Here is a 14,691-nt window from a genome sequence, read left to right as displayed (position 1 = left end):
GGATCAACATGCATAAACAAAAAAAAAAGCACTTAGGATCAAGCAAGGTAGCAGAGACAGACGATTTGTACTGTCCAACCGAGCAGCCTCATCAAGAACACACCATATTTGTAGAGCGTGTCTAAAGACGCTTCGCAAAGCTCGTCTTTTTGGAACGCTTCAGCCATCTGCTTCATCTTCTCCTCTCCAATACACTTCTTCATCCTCTCTCAGCTTCCTCTGCTCCTCTACCACGCATCATTGCCTTCCATCCTCTGACCGCCTCCTCGCGTCCCACCCTAGGCTGGCTCGCCGTCTGTCCATATGTTCACGGGCCCGTTCTTGGGGGGTTATCCTCGCGTGCGCTGCCGTCAGTTTCGCGGGTGGATTTGCCCCTTTCGGAGCCAGAGAGGCAAGGCGACAAAACTCACATTAACCGGAGCAGAGGAGACGACCTCCCGCTTAAAAGACAAGGCCTTTTCGACGCGAACTGTAGCGGTGGCGGGTTTTAGGGTGTCCGCAACCCACCCAGCATGGCAATAATGCTGGCAACGAAGGATGACATCTGAAGGACTGCCAGTGCTCAGCGGTAGCATTGCTCTGGCTGGAAGACGTGTGTTTCTGCTTTATCATCACATGAGACCAAGAAATTATACCGAGTTGTTCTGTAGGCTATTAACCAATTCAATGCTCTGTTCTTGTCGAGAACAGCATCAGCCTCAATTATTTCGATCACCAGATCTCAACCGCACTCAGAAATCAATCCAGAAACCGTTGTACTTACATATATGATCACTCACCATGCCAAGGATTGTTGTGGGATGCTTGTGAAAGTATCCATATTGGCCAGCTTAACATACCAGATGATCTGCAATGCCTAGAGAAAGAGAAAGAGGGTTACAAAAGGTTTTCACCTTGATCATCTAAAAGGAAACACCCTTGATCATCTCAAAGGAAACACCATGGATCGAGGATCACTTGAATTACAAAGGGTTACAAAGGGTGATCGAGGATTACTTGAATTACCCCATAAATGACTCATATTTGTTCCAGTGAATCGCATCATTTGAGCGTTCAACGAAATCGTTCCAGTGAATCACATCATGTGAGTGTTCTAAGAAATTACTTCGATCAAACGGGTAGACACAAGAAAATGAAAAGGAAAAGACTTTTTTTTTCTTTCACTGGGTTCTAGTTTTGTTGCATGGCTGCAGTGTTTTCTTCCTTGGTGAGCCATTCCTGAGCAGCAACAAGATCAGGAAGCACGATGGCACCGGACTTTCTCCAGGTCTCAGCATCCGATGTCTTAAATCTATCCAAGAGCAAAGCATGCATACCGACACTCCTGGCTGGAAGGTAGTCTTTGCGCATACTGTCCCCGATGTGCAGTGCTTCCGATGGGTTGATATTTCCGGCCTTCTCCAGTGCAATCTGATAGATCCTTGGGTCTGGTTTTTCAACACCCACTATGCCTGAGAATACACCAAAGTCCCATTCTAAACCCTGCAAAATATCACATTGTTAGCAACCGATACCCTATATCCGAACTTGGTAACATGTTCAGAACTTGCTTGATGCAGAAGATGACACAACACTAGAGGAAAAGAATAAATGAAATTTGATGAGTTCACTAAATAGAATTTTTTGCGAGAACAAGCAAGGAGATAGTAAGTATTATGTTACCCTATTGAGTCCTAAGGCAGGAAGAATGACATCTTGATATCGATACTCTGCGTTGCTGACAATTCCAACAATCAGACCTTTCTGGCGTGCCCATTTGAGGAAGGGTTGAGAGTCAAGAAACACAGAGTAGGGTGCCGAAGATCCAAATGATGAGTATATGCGCTTGAAAACCTTCTCAAATGTCTCATCATCATATTCATAGCCTGCCTGCAGCATAGCATTCAAAGAAGAAGCAAATATAAAGGTATTGGCTACAGTTTTAATATTTTGTGTTGTTTCTAACTTGAAAGACTGTAACATCCAATTTAACAATTGATCGGGACAAATCTACTGAATCTAAACATGTTCATCAGCTAGAGAATGCTAGTAGTCATTGTGATCATCAGTCACTTAGAAAAGCTAGATATTCATGATTCCTTCATAACTCAACCCACAAGCAATCTATTGTTTTGGTCATTATATATGATTTGTAATATAATCAGATACTAAAGTCTATTTCTTTATACCTTAAGGTAGAAGTATTAAGCAATGCAAAGCTTGCTAGTACAAGGTGTAAAATTTGGATCTACTTGGATAGTTCATATACTAATCCCTTGATGTTTGATGGGTGGAAATGGCAGCAGAAACCATTAGAAAATCCTGATCAACACCTACAATAAATACAGTACATCTGTTGAGAAAACTTGCTTTGCTGTCTAACTCAGGAAAGTTGCTTACCCTGATGAAGGAATCCTTCACACATGATCTCCACCAGTCAATGTTTGGCATTTTTGCTGCATGTCCAAAACATGGATATCGTTTTGCCATGTCTGTGTATGCAGATTTGAAGCCTTCATGCATGCGTCTGTAATCAGGACAGGGCAGTCCTACTGCTTTAGCTGCCATGCAGTAATAATCCCCAAGTTCTCCTTTGTAAGCTATTAAAGTACCCGTCACATCCACGGTGATACAACGCAACTTTGACAAGATTGACATTGTTAGCAGTATCTAACAATTGCTGTTTCTTCAAGTTGACACCTCACTTCTTTTCATTCATATGTAAATTTAAAACGTCTGTTGTTGTAATTTGACCGACAAGCTATACAACATCTTGAAACAATTTGCTTCTGCATACACAAAGAAGTTTAGTAAAAAACACAAGTCAACAATTCATATTTCACCATTAGTAGCATTAAGATGCTAATACATATGCAACATTTACCCCTCATTGTTTAAAATAAAGATCACAGATAAGTCACTAGATCAAGGCCCATTACACCATGAGATAAGGGAACCGTCTGTCACAGTTCCTAAAACACCATTTGGTGGTTGGCGGTCAATACAAATATGATGGGAAATTAGTTGTTCCTAAAACACTATATTCAAGTACCTCCAGCAAAACATTCGGAGAAACACAGTCCTTAGAAGAAGATGCAAGATAGCTTTCAAATACCATAAGGTGGATGGTACATGTATGGTAGAGTCGTTCATGAAACCACCAAGAATTATTACTGTCTGAGCTAAAATTCAACGGAGGAACTTCACCAAAGCCTGAAGTACTTGCATAATGGTGATTTACTGCAGCTCATTTTGTTTCCTAATTAGTAAGATTCTACTAGAAGATTTATATCAAAACGACAAAAGGATAAAACCTTGGTGCATAAACTAACCAGTGAGAAGTAAGAACAGTTCATGGACAGCAGAGTCAATCACATTAAAAGTACAGAAATAGATTACGTTAGTTGACTTATGCATCCAATGAGAGTAGCATAAAACTCAGAGAGACTAGCATCAAAAGTAGAAAGTCCAGTTAAATATGCCAAAAGAAGTGGTCAACGCCTATTGTCTAATTGGTCGCCAAAAGCACAAGGGCCTACCTACGGATGCTTGGAATTTGACCAGAAATGACAGTCTATGATGTTTGTGCAGTGTGCTATTATTCCAAAGGAAGAACATATTTATTTGTCGGAAGAGTTTCTGTAATTTTCTTTTGTTTCATTATCGTTAATTCCCAGTCATGTCTGAAGAAGAGGCCAATTTCACATGTGTTATCATTAATATCAGGTTGTAACTTCAAGTGGCAAAACATGTATTGTACCTAAAACTACTTATGCTATTTCACCCCTTACCAACTGAACTCAAAATGAACCCAAGGATTTGTGAAAGAATGGGGGAGAGTTAGCATCCTTAAAGTGGAGATACAGAGGATCAAATGAGGTATCATAAATCAAGACAAAATCCCAAAGGGTATTTGGAAACTGTATCCAAATTAAACTCTAATGATCAACAATGCTATGCCATAAAACTACTAAAGAATCAAAAAACAATGTTGTACTTCAAGCTTAGACTTGTCCTATTATATTTGAACAAAGAACATCTGATGGAAACATTGACCCCAAAGTCGGCTAGCAGATCCAGAGAGACACACAGAAGCACAGAAAGGAATCAATGACGAGACTTCCCCTTTAGGACTCCATTAACAAATATGAGATAACCACATAGGATTTGTAGATTTTGGGATCAAACCAAACTGCGTAAACCATGAATACAGTCATCCGAACTAAATGGGAAAGACAAACACAAACAATGACAATGAAAGTGCATCCTTAAGAACTTTAAATTGAGATCTAACTTAATTTACTAGTGGAAAAGGGCCACCGTATTAAGCATCGAACACGATTCCCTTGCCACGATATCAGAATCATATCAGGAACATAATTAGCACAGCGCAGGGCACTATTTGGCCACTTCAACAGGTGTGGGTGGATCATCACAGAAATCAAAAGAAATAACATGCCAAGAAATCGTCTTTAATGCCCCTGTTTCACTAGAGCAGAAAATAGCAGATGGATGCATGAAAGTTGCCGAAATCAGATCCAATAGGTGCTAAAAATACTAAAAAAAAACCTAAAATCGGAGAAGAAATGATACCTCATAGCAGTGAAATCAAGAACCCAGATAGAACCCCAAAAGCAGCAGCGGCAATCAACTCCAAGATCGGATCTTTAACCCTGCAACGCCACCAAGAACACAATAATCAAAACCCGAAGACATATACTTACTCAGATTCAAGTGGTTTAGAAAACAACCCCAGACGCAGCAGCTGGAATCAACTCCAAGATACGACCTTTAACCCTTCATTGCCACCAGAACAGATTAATAAGACCCAAAAGTACCGACTTGTTCAGATTCAAGTGGCATCAATTAAGCACGGAGAAGAAGAAGAAGAAGAAGAAGAACCGACAAAACACGCATACTGAAGCAATCCAAGAAGAAACAAAACGGAAAGAAAGATAACAGGAAATCCAAAAAGCGAGGCAGTGACATGAACAAGGGGTAATTTTCAGTAGGAAGCTACCGCCCACCTCCGGCTCAAGGTTTTGCTGTGAGTAGTTTGGGGCTCCGGAGAACCGAAGTGGTTTTGTTGCGGAATACCAGGGGAGGTAGACGCTGGTTTTGGTCCCTCTCTTGATTCATCGATCACAGAGAGACGCAACTTACACTCTATTCGCCATAACCAAAACACGGGAAAAGAGGAATCTATTAAGTTTAGCAACCGTTTTGTGTTTTTTTATGTTTTATAAATAAAGAAAAAACTCATCCCATAAAATTTTAATATCTAAAATATTACACTAATAATAATATAGTAAATGAATAAATTCTCCCAAAAAATATTATTTTTATATTTTCTCTATCATATATTTTTTATTTATTTTTATATAATATATTTTTTTTCTAAAAAATAAAATTATCTTCGCTTTGTTATCTCTACTCTTGTCACCTCGACATGATCATTATTGTTTTTTCTTTCGCCCTCGTTTGTCACTATTAAGGTCTCGCTTCGTTTGGTCATCTCCATCATCGATCTCGACTAAGGGGAAAGAGGTGTGTGATCGTTATCACATTTGCTTTCACCCTCGTTTATCATTATCGAGGCATCGCTAAAGCCTCGCTCCATCTCACCGTCTTTATCGTTGACATCAACTAATGAAAAGAATGTGACTATAACAAGATAGTAACGAATGAGGAGGAGCGAATATTGGTTCTTTGGTGGAGTAGCCCAATCACGATCATATTCTAGAGGATTTGTTTGTTGTTATTATTGTTGCTATCGCAACCTTCGTTGATCGACTAATCAAAGAGGGAGAACAAGTCAAAGTTGAACGCACCATGGCAATGGTGTCAAAGCATCGCTAGGTGATAGCGATAATATGTCCAATGAATAGTTGCGAGCGATAACAAAGTAAGATCCAAAGCGAACACACCAACAACAATGGTGTCAACATACTGTTGGGCGATGCTAAAATCATCAACGAGTGGTAGCAAGTTAGCGACGCTCTACGAGCGTAAACGGAGAATGAGATACTAATAATAAAAAGAATTTTTTAAAAAAATTTGTTCATACTAAATTCACTTATTATATATTCCAAATTTTATCCGATAAATTTAGTAGTATGACATAGTTATTTTCCCAAGTTTCAAAGTTAAAAAGTCCAATAAACTTTTACCCATAAAGGTAATTAATCTCAATTTAAGTACAACGGACTACAATAACATACACACAAAATTGGCAGGACACACGCATGAGATAAACTTAAATTTAGAAATCTAAATGTCAAAATTAATGATTCATAAGGATATATATATGCAATTCTGTCACATATGTGAGATTAAGAATTAATTATATATTATCTCTTATAATTAATTATCTTTGGTATTTGCTTCTTATACTTTTAAAAATTATATTGAAATATCTATACTTACGAAAATAAGATATTAAGATCCAAGATTAAAAATTAAAAAATAATAATTTTGTTAGAGTAATGAATCAAATGTTTAACTAAGTATAAGGATCTTAATATAATTTTTAAAACCTCCAGGGTTGAATTTAGACTATGATATAAAGTACAGCAAAGGTAATGCTCCTGTTTATATGTCTCTAAGTTTCTCAAATGAATAATGTTTCAAATCTTCAACCCAAAATTAAAATATTTGATTGTAGCTAAATGCTTCACTGCTAAAACAATGAATCTTGTTGAAGTTTGTTCCAATTGATCCCAGGATCAAATCTTAGCTTTTAGCCTGCACCTCAATCATAAGTGGTTTTTGATTGTAGTTAAATGCTTCAGTGCCACAAGGAATGCATCTCGTAAAGTTTGTTCTGTATTTTGGCTGCCACAAAGGAAAGGAGATCTCTGTTTTGCTTATGTTGGATAAAACCCACTATATGTAGGATGTTGTTTTGCTATTGCTTTTGGCATAACAGGGTCATAAGAGAACTCACATACTGGAATTAATTTAACACATATCATGGTGGAGGAATATGTATACCAAATTAATTCACTTGGAATGAATCATGATAAAGCTCCTTCACAGACATCCCTGCTAATGGCATTGCTTGGTGTAAGGAATCAGAGAGTATGAACAATAATGATGGCTCCTGTTTGATAACCAGAGATCAAAAAATGGCTCATCACTAGAAATATCTATTGAAGTGGATTTTCCCCATAATTGGAATGCTGAAACCTTGACTTGATTTTGAGAAACAATGTTAGATCATCCAATGGGATATATACATATTCGATGCACTGATACAAGACAGCTTGAACAAACATGTTGCTATTTTCACCCGGTAAACAAACTGATTGAATCTTTCATGAGCTCATGTAATCACCGCTGACATGTTGGTCGAGGAAATGGAGGAGGGCGAGACCAGCAGCCCAGACATCATTATCCGACACATACTCATCGGGAGAATGGCTGACACCCCCTCGACAACGAACAAACAGCATACCAACCTGCTTTTTAGAGCAACGGGGATAAGCACAAGCGTGCGATGTGGGTGAAGACCAATTAATTTTTCGATTAGAGCATGAGATAATGACCTTGGTCAGATGAGACATTGCCATTGCATCATGTCCTGCCCCACTCATCAACACAGGCACTTCATCTTGGATTTTTCTCGACATCTTCTTCACAGTGGAATGAGCCGCTTGTTTGAGCTGCTGACTTAACTCTGAGTCGCAATGCACTGCCTCTGCAGTATGCTGACATGATAAATGTGTCGGTGTATAGTTCGTCAAACATAGAGCAAACAAAAACAGGATTGGATTGAAATCCAGACCTTATGCTCGATGGTACAGTTGACCATTCGATTGTCGCATATTTGATAAACCTGGCGTGAAAATTCTGATACTATGGCTCCCCGATCGTCCTCATCCATTGCCCGTATATCGACAGTAAAGTTTACCTGCACAAGTAGAATTTTCACTTCAAACACAAAGTATCCACAGAAAGGAGGATTACTAATAATTAATGTTTGTGCCCAAACTTTCCTGGCCAGGAATGACATTGCTTGCACCTGGCCAGCTTGATATTTCCCCCACTGTGCAGACTAGCCCTGAGAAGGATTCCTTTTTGTAGGATCCACACTGCTCTTTGTAAGTCAAGGCTCTATCAGGATATTTGCATAGACTCTCAAGGTTTACAATCAGCTCAGCAGCAGCTACCATGGAGTCTTGGCGCATTAACATTGGAACTGTACCAGCATGCCCCTGAGAACCACTTACTTTTACCTGGAAAGTAGTTGCAGATATTATTACTTTGTCGCTTTGAGAAAGATGAATAGAAATTTATGATTACACAAATTTTTTTCTCTCTTTTAGTCTATACAATTATAGACTGATTGCGATAGGTACATATACATGATTTTACGATATGCATATTGTCCTTCATCTGGTTCCATTTCTAGATCATAAACCAGGGTTTGGGCCCAGGACACTTTCAAAGATGAACTTCGTATTACAAGCTCACTATTAATTCCAATAAGAGAGACCATGATTTTCTCACCCTAATGCACCACTGTCTCTTAGCTTCTTAGACTTATCCCTTAGTAGAACCTACACACAAAAACAATTGCTCAGGTTTTGCTCAAGAAGAATCGACTTACGTCCTCATAAAATTTGCATTATCATTAATAAGAAAGGTTTCAAATTTTGGTTGGACCAGTACATAATGATCCACATTTATTGGTCCGACCAAGTACTGGTACCAAAATGTACACTTAATGATACCAGAAAGTGTCAGTCAGTATACTGTCTTGAATACCAGTACTGTACCAGTCCAATATGTTTCAGAAGTTGATATCGGACTGTTATATAAAACCTTATATTTATATTTAGTATAAACTATCGATGTGGTTACTCTTATGGTACCTCAAGATTCACTTGGGAGATAAATTTGACTCACTGGACAGTCACAATCAAGAGCAGCTTACTTCAGAAGATTATGTTAGTTGTGCTGTAGTTCGCCGATGAGAAAAAGATATGTAATACAGACCTTCAACCGTGTCTGTCCAGCAATTCCTTTGACGATGCCAAGAGGAGAACCAAGCGATTCCAGTACAGGACCTTGCTCAATATGCACCTGTCATTGAATTTAACATACAATTAATATTTTTAACTAGTACAAGCCTCAAACATGCACACAACAACTCTTATCAGAAAACACAATTAAAAAAAACTTGAGCAGCCAGGTTGTACCTCAATATAACCCCACACTGATTCTGGGTTGTACTTGACCTGCAGAAGACTTGCATCACTGCCCTCAAAAGAATTTTCTTTCAGAACATCTTGTATTGTGGCACCACTGGACAAGTTTCATGCATCAGATAATGAGCAAAAGAAGATATTAGATAAAGAGCAGTATCAATTAGTGACAATTACTTCTTATCAGATGTTCTCAATGCTGATGCAGGTAGTTGACCAGCAATAGCAGCACTGCCTAGAAAGGTCGATTGGAACCTGATACCCTCCTCATCACTAAATGCAATAACCTGAAATTTATAACCAAAGTGAAAGTGATGAATATAGTCTAATTTAGATTTCATATCCATCAAGCCAGAACTTTAAAGTGTTAAAAGTTGCCTTTGTTTCATGCTAACAGTGTAAGAAAAAAAAAAAGAATACTAAAATGATAAAGACCAACAACAACAACATTTGGTAGTTATATTCAACAATTTGATTAAATGGACTTGAAATGTGTGACAGTGACCAACAACACTAAGAAAGAAAACTCCACTGACCTCAACTGGCTTGCTAAGTTTATGCAACTTCCCATTTGTCTTCAAGACCTTCAAAGCAGAGATAGCGCATATGATGCCCAGTGATCCATCAAACTTTCCAGCATCAACAACAGTGTCCTACTTAGACCACAATACCCACGAATCATGAGGAATTTATCCGTGAACTTTTAATATTTATTGATGGTCCAAGATCTTCACAAATAATTACCGCATGAGATCCAATTAACAAAGTCTCAGCAGTTGTGTTAAGTGCCTCGCTTCGGCCATGTACATTTCCCATCTGGTCTACCCACCTGAATGTCAATATTATATGAGTAAATTTCTCAGGGAAGAAACACAATATCTATCAGAATTCAAAAAAAGACAATGAGCATACGTTCTCAACCCCGCATCTCGCATCCACTCAATGATAAGTTGTGCAGCTTTTACAGAGGCTGGACTTAGGAATGTCCTCTCAAGATATCCATCAGCATCAGATATCTGCTCAGAAAGAAACATATTAGCACACAAATATGATTTTCTTGAGATAGATCTAACAACAGCTATGATATCCATATCAACCATCACAATCAGCAAACATACTAAAATCAACAACAAGAACAGACATGTAACAATGAAAACAAAGCAGGCTATTCTGATATGACGACATGTTTGAGCAAACAATCATTAATCTTACGAATACTCATGTAAATGTAACAATTTAATTATCGATACAAAGACTCATGCAGTATCAACAAAATCATTTAAATCTTACAAATGTCATATATAGGTAAAAACAAAGAAGAACACAAACATTTATACACATCAATCTTCCAATACGACTATCAATCTTCTCCGGCAGTCATCGATCAAGTGCCTTGTGAAAAAATAATCTTTACGATCTTAAAATCTGGAAATGAATTCATTTATGTATATCTTCAACTAACAAACAACAAAGAACAAAAAAAAAGCAAAAAAAGAGCAACTTTGCCCCCAACCTTCGCGAGCTGATTGATCCTTTCCACCGCTTCATCCCTCAAAATCCCTGCAAACAACTGATTTCTTCCATCGTCGACGCTCTCCGCCTCCAAACCTTCTAATATCCCGAATAAATAGCAGAAAATGAGTCAAAATCGCCGGAAAAAACCAATAATAGATAACATCCAACGACGATTCGATTACCGGCGACGAGAAGAAGTATCAGCGCAATCGAGAGCGAGGGAACCGATGCATTTTTGGCAGGAACAGAGTAAAAAAGCGAGCTTTTTCGGGAAACGACGGCCATTAGGGTCACGTCGCTCCGCTCCACAAGCACCGGCTCGCAGTCGCTTCGCGTCCGTGACAGGGGACGGTGGGAGGTGACGAGGAATATGCACCAAGCGGTTCGATGTCCTGTGCTCCTTCAGATCATCTATAAATTCGCAAACCTCGGTGAATAGCAGCCGTCCAATACGTCTCACACGTGATCTTCTCTGTCAATTTACGCCCATTATATTGCTCCTGCGGCACAAAATATCGCTTCCGTGATGCACAGCATCTCTACTTGATACTTCCCTGCAATGTTGCGCGTAAAAAGAAGTATGCAAATGTAAGCATCACCGTTAGATCCGATACCCAGTAGATCCACAGCGTAGGATGTGGGGCCACCCACAGCGGGCGCGTGCCGGAATCTTGCGGATGCGGAAGACATTTCACGGACCCCGCATGTGGCACCCATAAATGCACCCACGTCAGCTTGCGAGCAGCGGTGCGCTGAGGTCAGCAGTTGCGCCTCGTTTCGACGATGACAGGGTTGGGTGGTTCTCGTGGGTACGGCACTTTGTGGTGGGATATGAGTTGGACTTGGGTCAAAGGCGGCAAGATTCAGGGAAAGATCCTGTCAACACCGTAATCTATCTTTTCTCTATCCTGTTTTCTCATATTCGAGCCATAAAAAAAGATATAGATCTTACTCTTGGGAGTCCAAGGATTGACACACGACTCTGATGTCAAGGTGAGAGGCTGATAGCTCAAATGAAAAATATAAGTTAAATATACTTAAGCTTTTAAATGCAATGGTATTGATAGAAGGAGAGTATCAAGAATTTAAATCGGATCCATCGTAGATAATAGAGTATTATCATAAATCAAACTTGTGGCAGGTGATTAGTACCCAAGTAGTGGAAATATTACGTAGGATAGCATGATGGTGAGATGAATGTGCATGGAATCGTATGCAGAGGAGACAATGCATATTACATAGACAGATGTAGATAGTAATAGGGACAAGAAGAGGACGTGTTTCTGTCGCTAATGTTGTGCAAAGCACAGAGAGGCAGACTGTTACTAAGAATATATAATTAATGGTGACAGGGGAAGCAATTAATTGTGGTCTCTAATTTAATGGATTTCATGACTGTTGATGCAAACAGCTGTTGGTCACACATACATAATTAAAGAGGGTCATGAGAACTACAAGACATGGCAAACACAAGCAAGAAGCTGCTGGTGTTAGGTATGTCCTTGGGAGTGCTCGTGAAGGAAGGATCAATCTCTTGGTGAGTTCTCATGAGATTTGTCCAGATTGTTGAGGTTACGTAAGATAAAGAAGAAGCTCATTTGTTTGTTGTAGACTTATCATATTAGATCATGGCTACACTCTTCTCTCTCTTCATTAATATCATCACCAAGAGAACTCAGTGAAGCTCATTACGTACAGCCAGGAAGAACTACTTCTTTGTCCACAGCTATGTCACAGTGAGTTCTTGCAAGCCTCACCCAAATTGCTTGCACCAATCAAGAGATAAAGATGGCCATAGCCGGCCCATGGAGTGACTGTGTTGGTTTCATGTCAGTTCCCCATACAGATTGAACATCTCCTGACTCAACTTTCTTTTATGAGGTACAAATTATTTCACTTTTCGGATAAATTGATCTTGAAACATATTGAGATTTTGTTTTCTTCGTCAAGAAGAGAGAATTCCGGTGTCGAAGAAGTCTTTTCTCTGCAAGATCCTTTCTTAAACGCTTATACCACACATTTCATGTTTCCCACCAAGGAGGCATCCACAGCAGAGCATCATGTGTTAGCAGTACTGAACTCTCATCTTCTAGTTTTTGGAAAGGCATCCTCTTTGGGAGTGTAATCAATCGATGGGAAGACATGAGTGAGGGATTGTCAACTCAGAAGCTCTCAATTAATCTGGGATGTCCCCAGCTCCGTCTCTGGATCCAGTGGGCCTCTTCAAAGCTGAGAAGATGATGGATTTGAACTTGTTCTTGGGATGTCAAGAACTGAAGTACATCTTTTTACCTTGGAACATTAGATACTCTTGCAAGCTACTGCAGAAGATGCAATTTTCTGTTCTGCGGAAACTGTGAGGAAACAGAAGTTGTATTATTTCCTGCCAGGAACTGTGTCTCTCTGATGCACCGATTCTGCTGAAAGCAACAAGAGTTGCTGTGGCTCCAGTCACAACATTTCATTGTGTACAGTCTTATCTGATCCAAGTTGAATTCAATCTATAACCTTGTCCATGAACCTGCAGTGTGTAATAGCATTTTGCAGTCGACTTGCAGCGTGGGTGATAGTATTTTCCTAGACATGTGTGTATCAGATCAAATAGGGTTTTCCAGTGATTCTTTAGTCTAACTAGACTTGCTCTACAAAATCTTGGCTGCTGTCTAAATGTCACCAAACAAAAGCCTTCATCTCATATTCAGGAAGACAATATTCCTAGAGAAACTGCAGCAGGATCACAAGGCATTCATTCTATTCATTCCCCAAGCAGTAGTATTAGATGATCACCTTGAATCGAACAGAGGATCCTTGTCAACCAAGATGACACTTATCTGCCATCATCCGAGTAGCTGAACATGAAATGCCGGTGCTCTGTTTACTTTTAAGCATGCATCATCATGCTTATAAAGAGAAGCCTCTTAGGCAACATCACTCATAAGTTGGCTTAAAAAGCATGGACATGCATCAAGTGTCATCGATGATCATCTTAGAGATGTAATAGTGGTTTCACATGCATGCACAAAGCATAGAGAGTGACAAGGCAATCTACTTTTTACGGTCTACCATAGGATAAGTTCCTTTGAGAAGAAAACGATGATCATGAAATGTAATAGAGATGTGTCCTTGTGGTGTCATATCTTCTCTCTTTGCTCAGTCACTAGTTGTTCCTAATTCATGAACCGAATCCATGTGGATGTCTGTAAATACCTGAGGACAAGAATAATGATGATAATCCAATTTGTTTATGGATCCATCTATCAGAAAAAGAAAACCCTGACCCTGAAAGCAGCAGATAAATTAGCTGCACAAATATGGCAGACATGGAAGTCTGGTTTCATTTCTGAAGCACTTGTAAGAAGTGGAACGAGTTAGCTTCTGTGGGTAAAGGTTTCCTGGCCCAAAGATCACTGATACCTCCATTTGTGTCACAAGAATGATTGGTAGGTGAGGAGAAAGCTTACCATGTGAAACATTTCAGAGATTCTGGTCCTTGTGCTTCATCATTAAACTGGCATCAAAACTTGGTGTTGCTCTTCTTGTCCTTGGAACCACTTCGCTGGAGCAACACAGGTTGCAGAGAGATCCATGAGCACAAGTGTGGATCGGTTCATGGAGGAGATGAAGCAGAGGGACTCATCCATGGGTGTGTTGAGTTCATGAGAAGCTTATAAACTGATACTCGGTCATAAATCTCTCCTGTTCATCGTTCTGAAAGTCCAGATTAAAACTCATTTCTGGATCTTTTCCTGAACCTGCTAAAATGAAGAAGAATAATGTGTCACTCAGCAAAGGAAATCTTGACAAGAGATGAACACAACTCCTTTTGATTTGGTGTCTCCATCAGGGAAGCAGTGTCCATGCTTCAAGCTTTTCGAGTCAGGTGACGCTGATCAACAATGACCAAAAGGAAGCCTCATCACATGCAGATGGGCCCATGTTATTAGTTAGAGCTTCCATCTTTTCCAGGTTTTGCCAGTGCAGTACACTT

At 39.5% G+C, this 14,691-nt stretch overlaps 2 protein-coding genes across 5 annotated transcripts; both read right to left on the bottom strand.

Annotated features, from left to right (window-relative positions):
* Positions 1-903: 903 nt before the first annotated feature.
* LOC135585770 (uncharacterized) lies at positions 904-5,149 on the bottom strand. 3 transcript variants are annotated; one of them, XM_065190767.1, is made up of 6 exons: positions 5,007-5,149; positions 4,731-4,776; positions 4,573-4,652; positions 2,380-2,768; positions 1,663-1,869; positions 904-1,482 (listed from the first exon to the last, which is right to left on the bottom strand). In XM_065190767.1, exons 4-6 carry the CDS (start codon positions 2,635-2,637, stop codon positions 1,171-1,173), a joined length of 777 nt encoding a protein of 258 aa, XP_065046839.1. In that variant the 5' UTR covers positions 2,638-2,768; positions 4,573-4,652; positions 4,731-4,776; positions 5,007-5,149; the 3' UTR covers positions 904-1,170. The 3 variants fall into 3 exon arrangements, with proteins under 3 accessions (XP_065046839.1, XP_065046840.1, XP_009408246.2); XM_065190768.1 differs by having other exon boundaries at positions 5,000-5,090; XM_009409971.3 differs by lacking the exon at positions 4,731-4,776.
* A 1,981-nt stretch (positions 5,150-7,130) lies between these two features.
* Positions 7,131-11,086, bottom strand: LOC135678223 (allantoate deiminase 1-like). 2 transcript variants are annotated; one of them, XM_065190765.1, is made up of 12 exons: positions 10,886-11,086; positions 10,702-10,796; positions 10,101-10,204; positions 9,933-10,017; positions 9,725-9,841; positions 9,366-9,475; positions 9,183-9,288; positions 8,980-9,066; positions 7,980-8,216; positions 7,766-7,894; positions 7,527-7,688; positions 7,131-7,439 (listed from the first exon to the last, which is right to left on the bottom strand). In XM_065190765.1, the coding sequence occupies exons 1-12, from the start codon at positions 10,986-10,988 to the stop codon at positions 7,296-7,298; spliced, it is 1,479 nt and encodes a 492-aa protein (XP_065046837.1). In that variant the 5' UTR covers positions 10,989-11,086; the 3' UTR covers positions 7,131-7,295. The 2 variants fall into 2 exon arrangements, with proteins under 2 accessions (XP_065046837.1, XP_065046836.1); XM_065190764.1 differs by having other exon boundaries at positions 10,702-10,799; positions 10,886-11,085.
* Positions 11,087-14,691: the final 3,605 nt, after the last annotated feature.

This window comes from Musa acuminata, chromosome BXJ1-7, assembly GCF_036884655.1.
Source record: "Musa acuminata AAA Group cultivar baxijiao chromosome BXJ1-7, Cavendish_Baxijiao_AAA, whole genome shotgun sequence".
NCBI lineage: Eukaryota > Viridiplantae > Streptophyta > Magnoliopsida > Zingiberales > Musaceae > Musa > Musa acuminata.
The sequence above is the reverse complement of the archived record's forward strand: the minus strand, read 5'-3'. Positions and strand labels throughout refer to the sequence as shown.

Excerpts from the sequence above, each read along its gene's own strand:
- LOC135585770 (XM_065190767.1), bottom strand. The coding sequence starts at position 2,637 with ATGTCAATCTTGTCAAAGTTGCGTTGTATCACCGTGGATGTGACGGGT. Across the intron at positions 1,870-2,379 it reads TGAAGGATTCCTTCATCAGG|GCAGGCTATGAATATGATGA; the intron begins GTAAGCAACTTT and ends GCTATGCTGCAG. Across the intron at positions 1,483-1,662 it reads CTGCCTTAGGACTCAATAGG|GGTTTAGAATGGGACTTTGG; the intron begins GTAACATAATAC and ends GATATTTTGCAG.
- LOC135678223 (XM_065190764.1), bottom strand. The coding sequence starts at position 10,988 with ATGGCCGTCGTTTCCCGAAAAAGCTCGCTTTTTTACTCTGTTCCTGCC. Across the intron at positions 10,205-10,701 it reads GGATCAATCAGCTCGCGAAG|ATATCTGATGCTGATGGATA; the intron begins GTTGGGGGCAAA and ends CTTTCTGAGCAG. Across the intron at positions 9,289-9,365 it reads TTGAGAACATCTGATAAGAA|TGGTGCCACAATACAAGATG; the intron begins GTAATTGTCACT and ends AAACTTGTCCAG.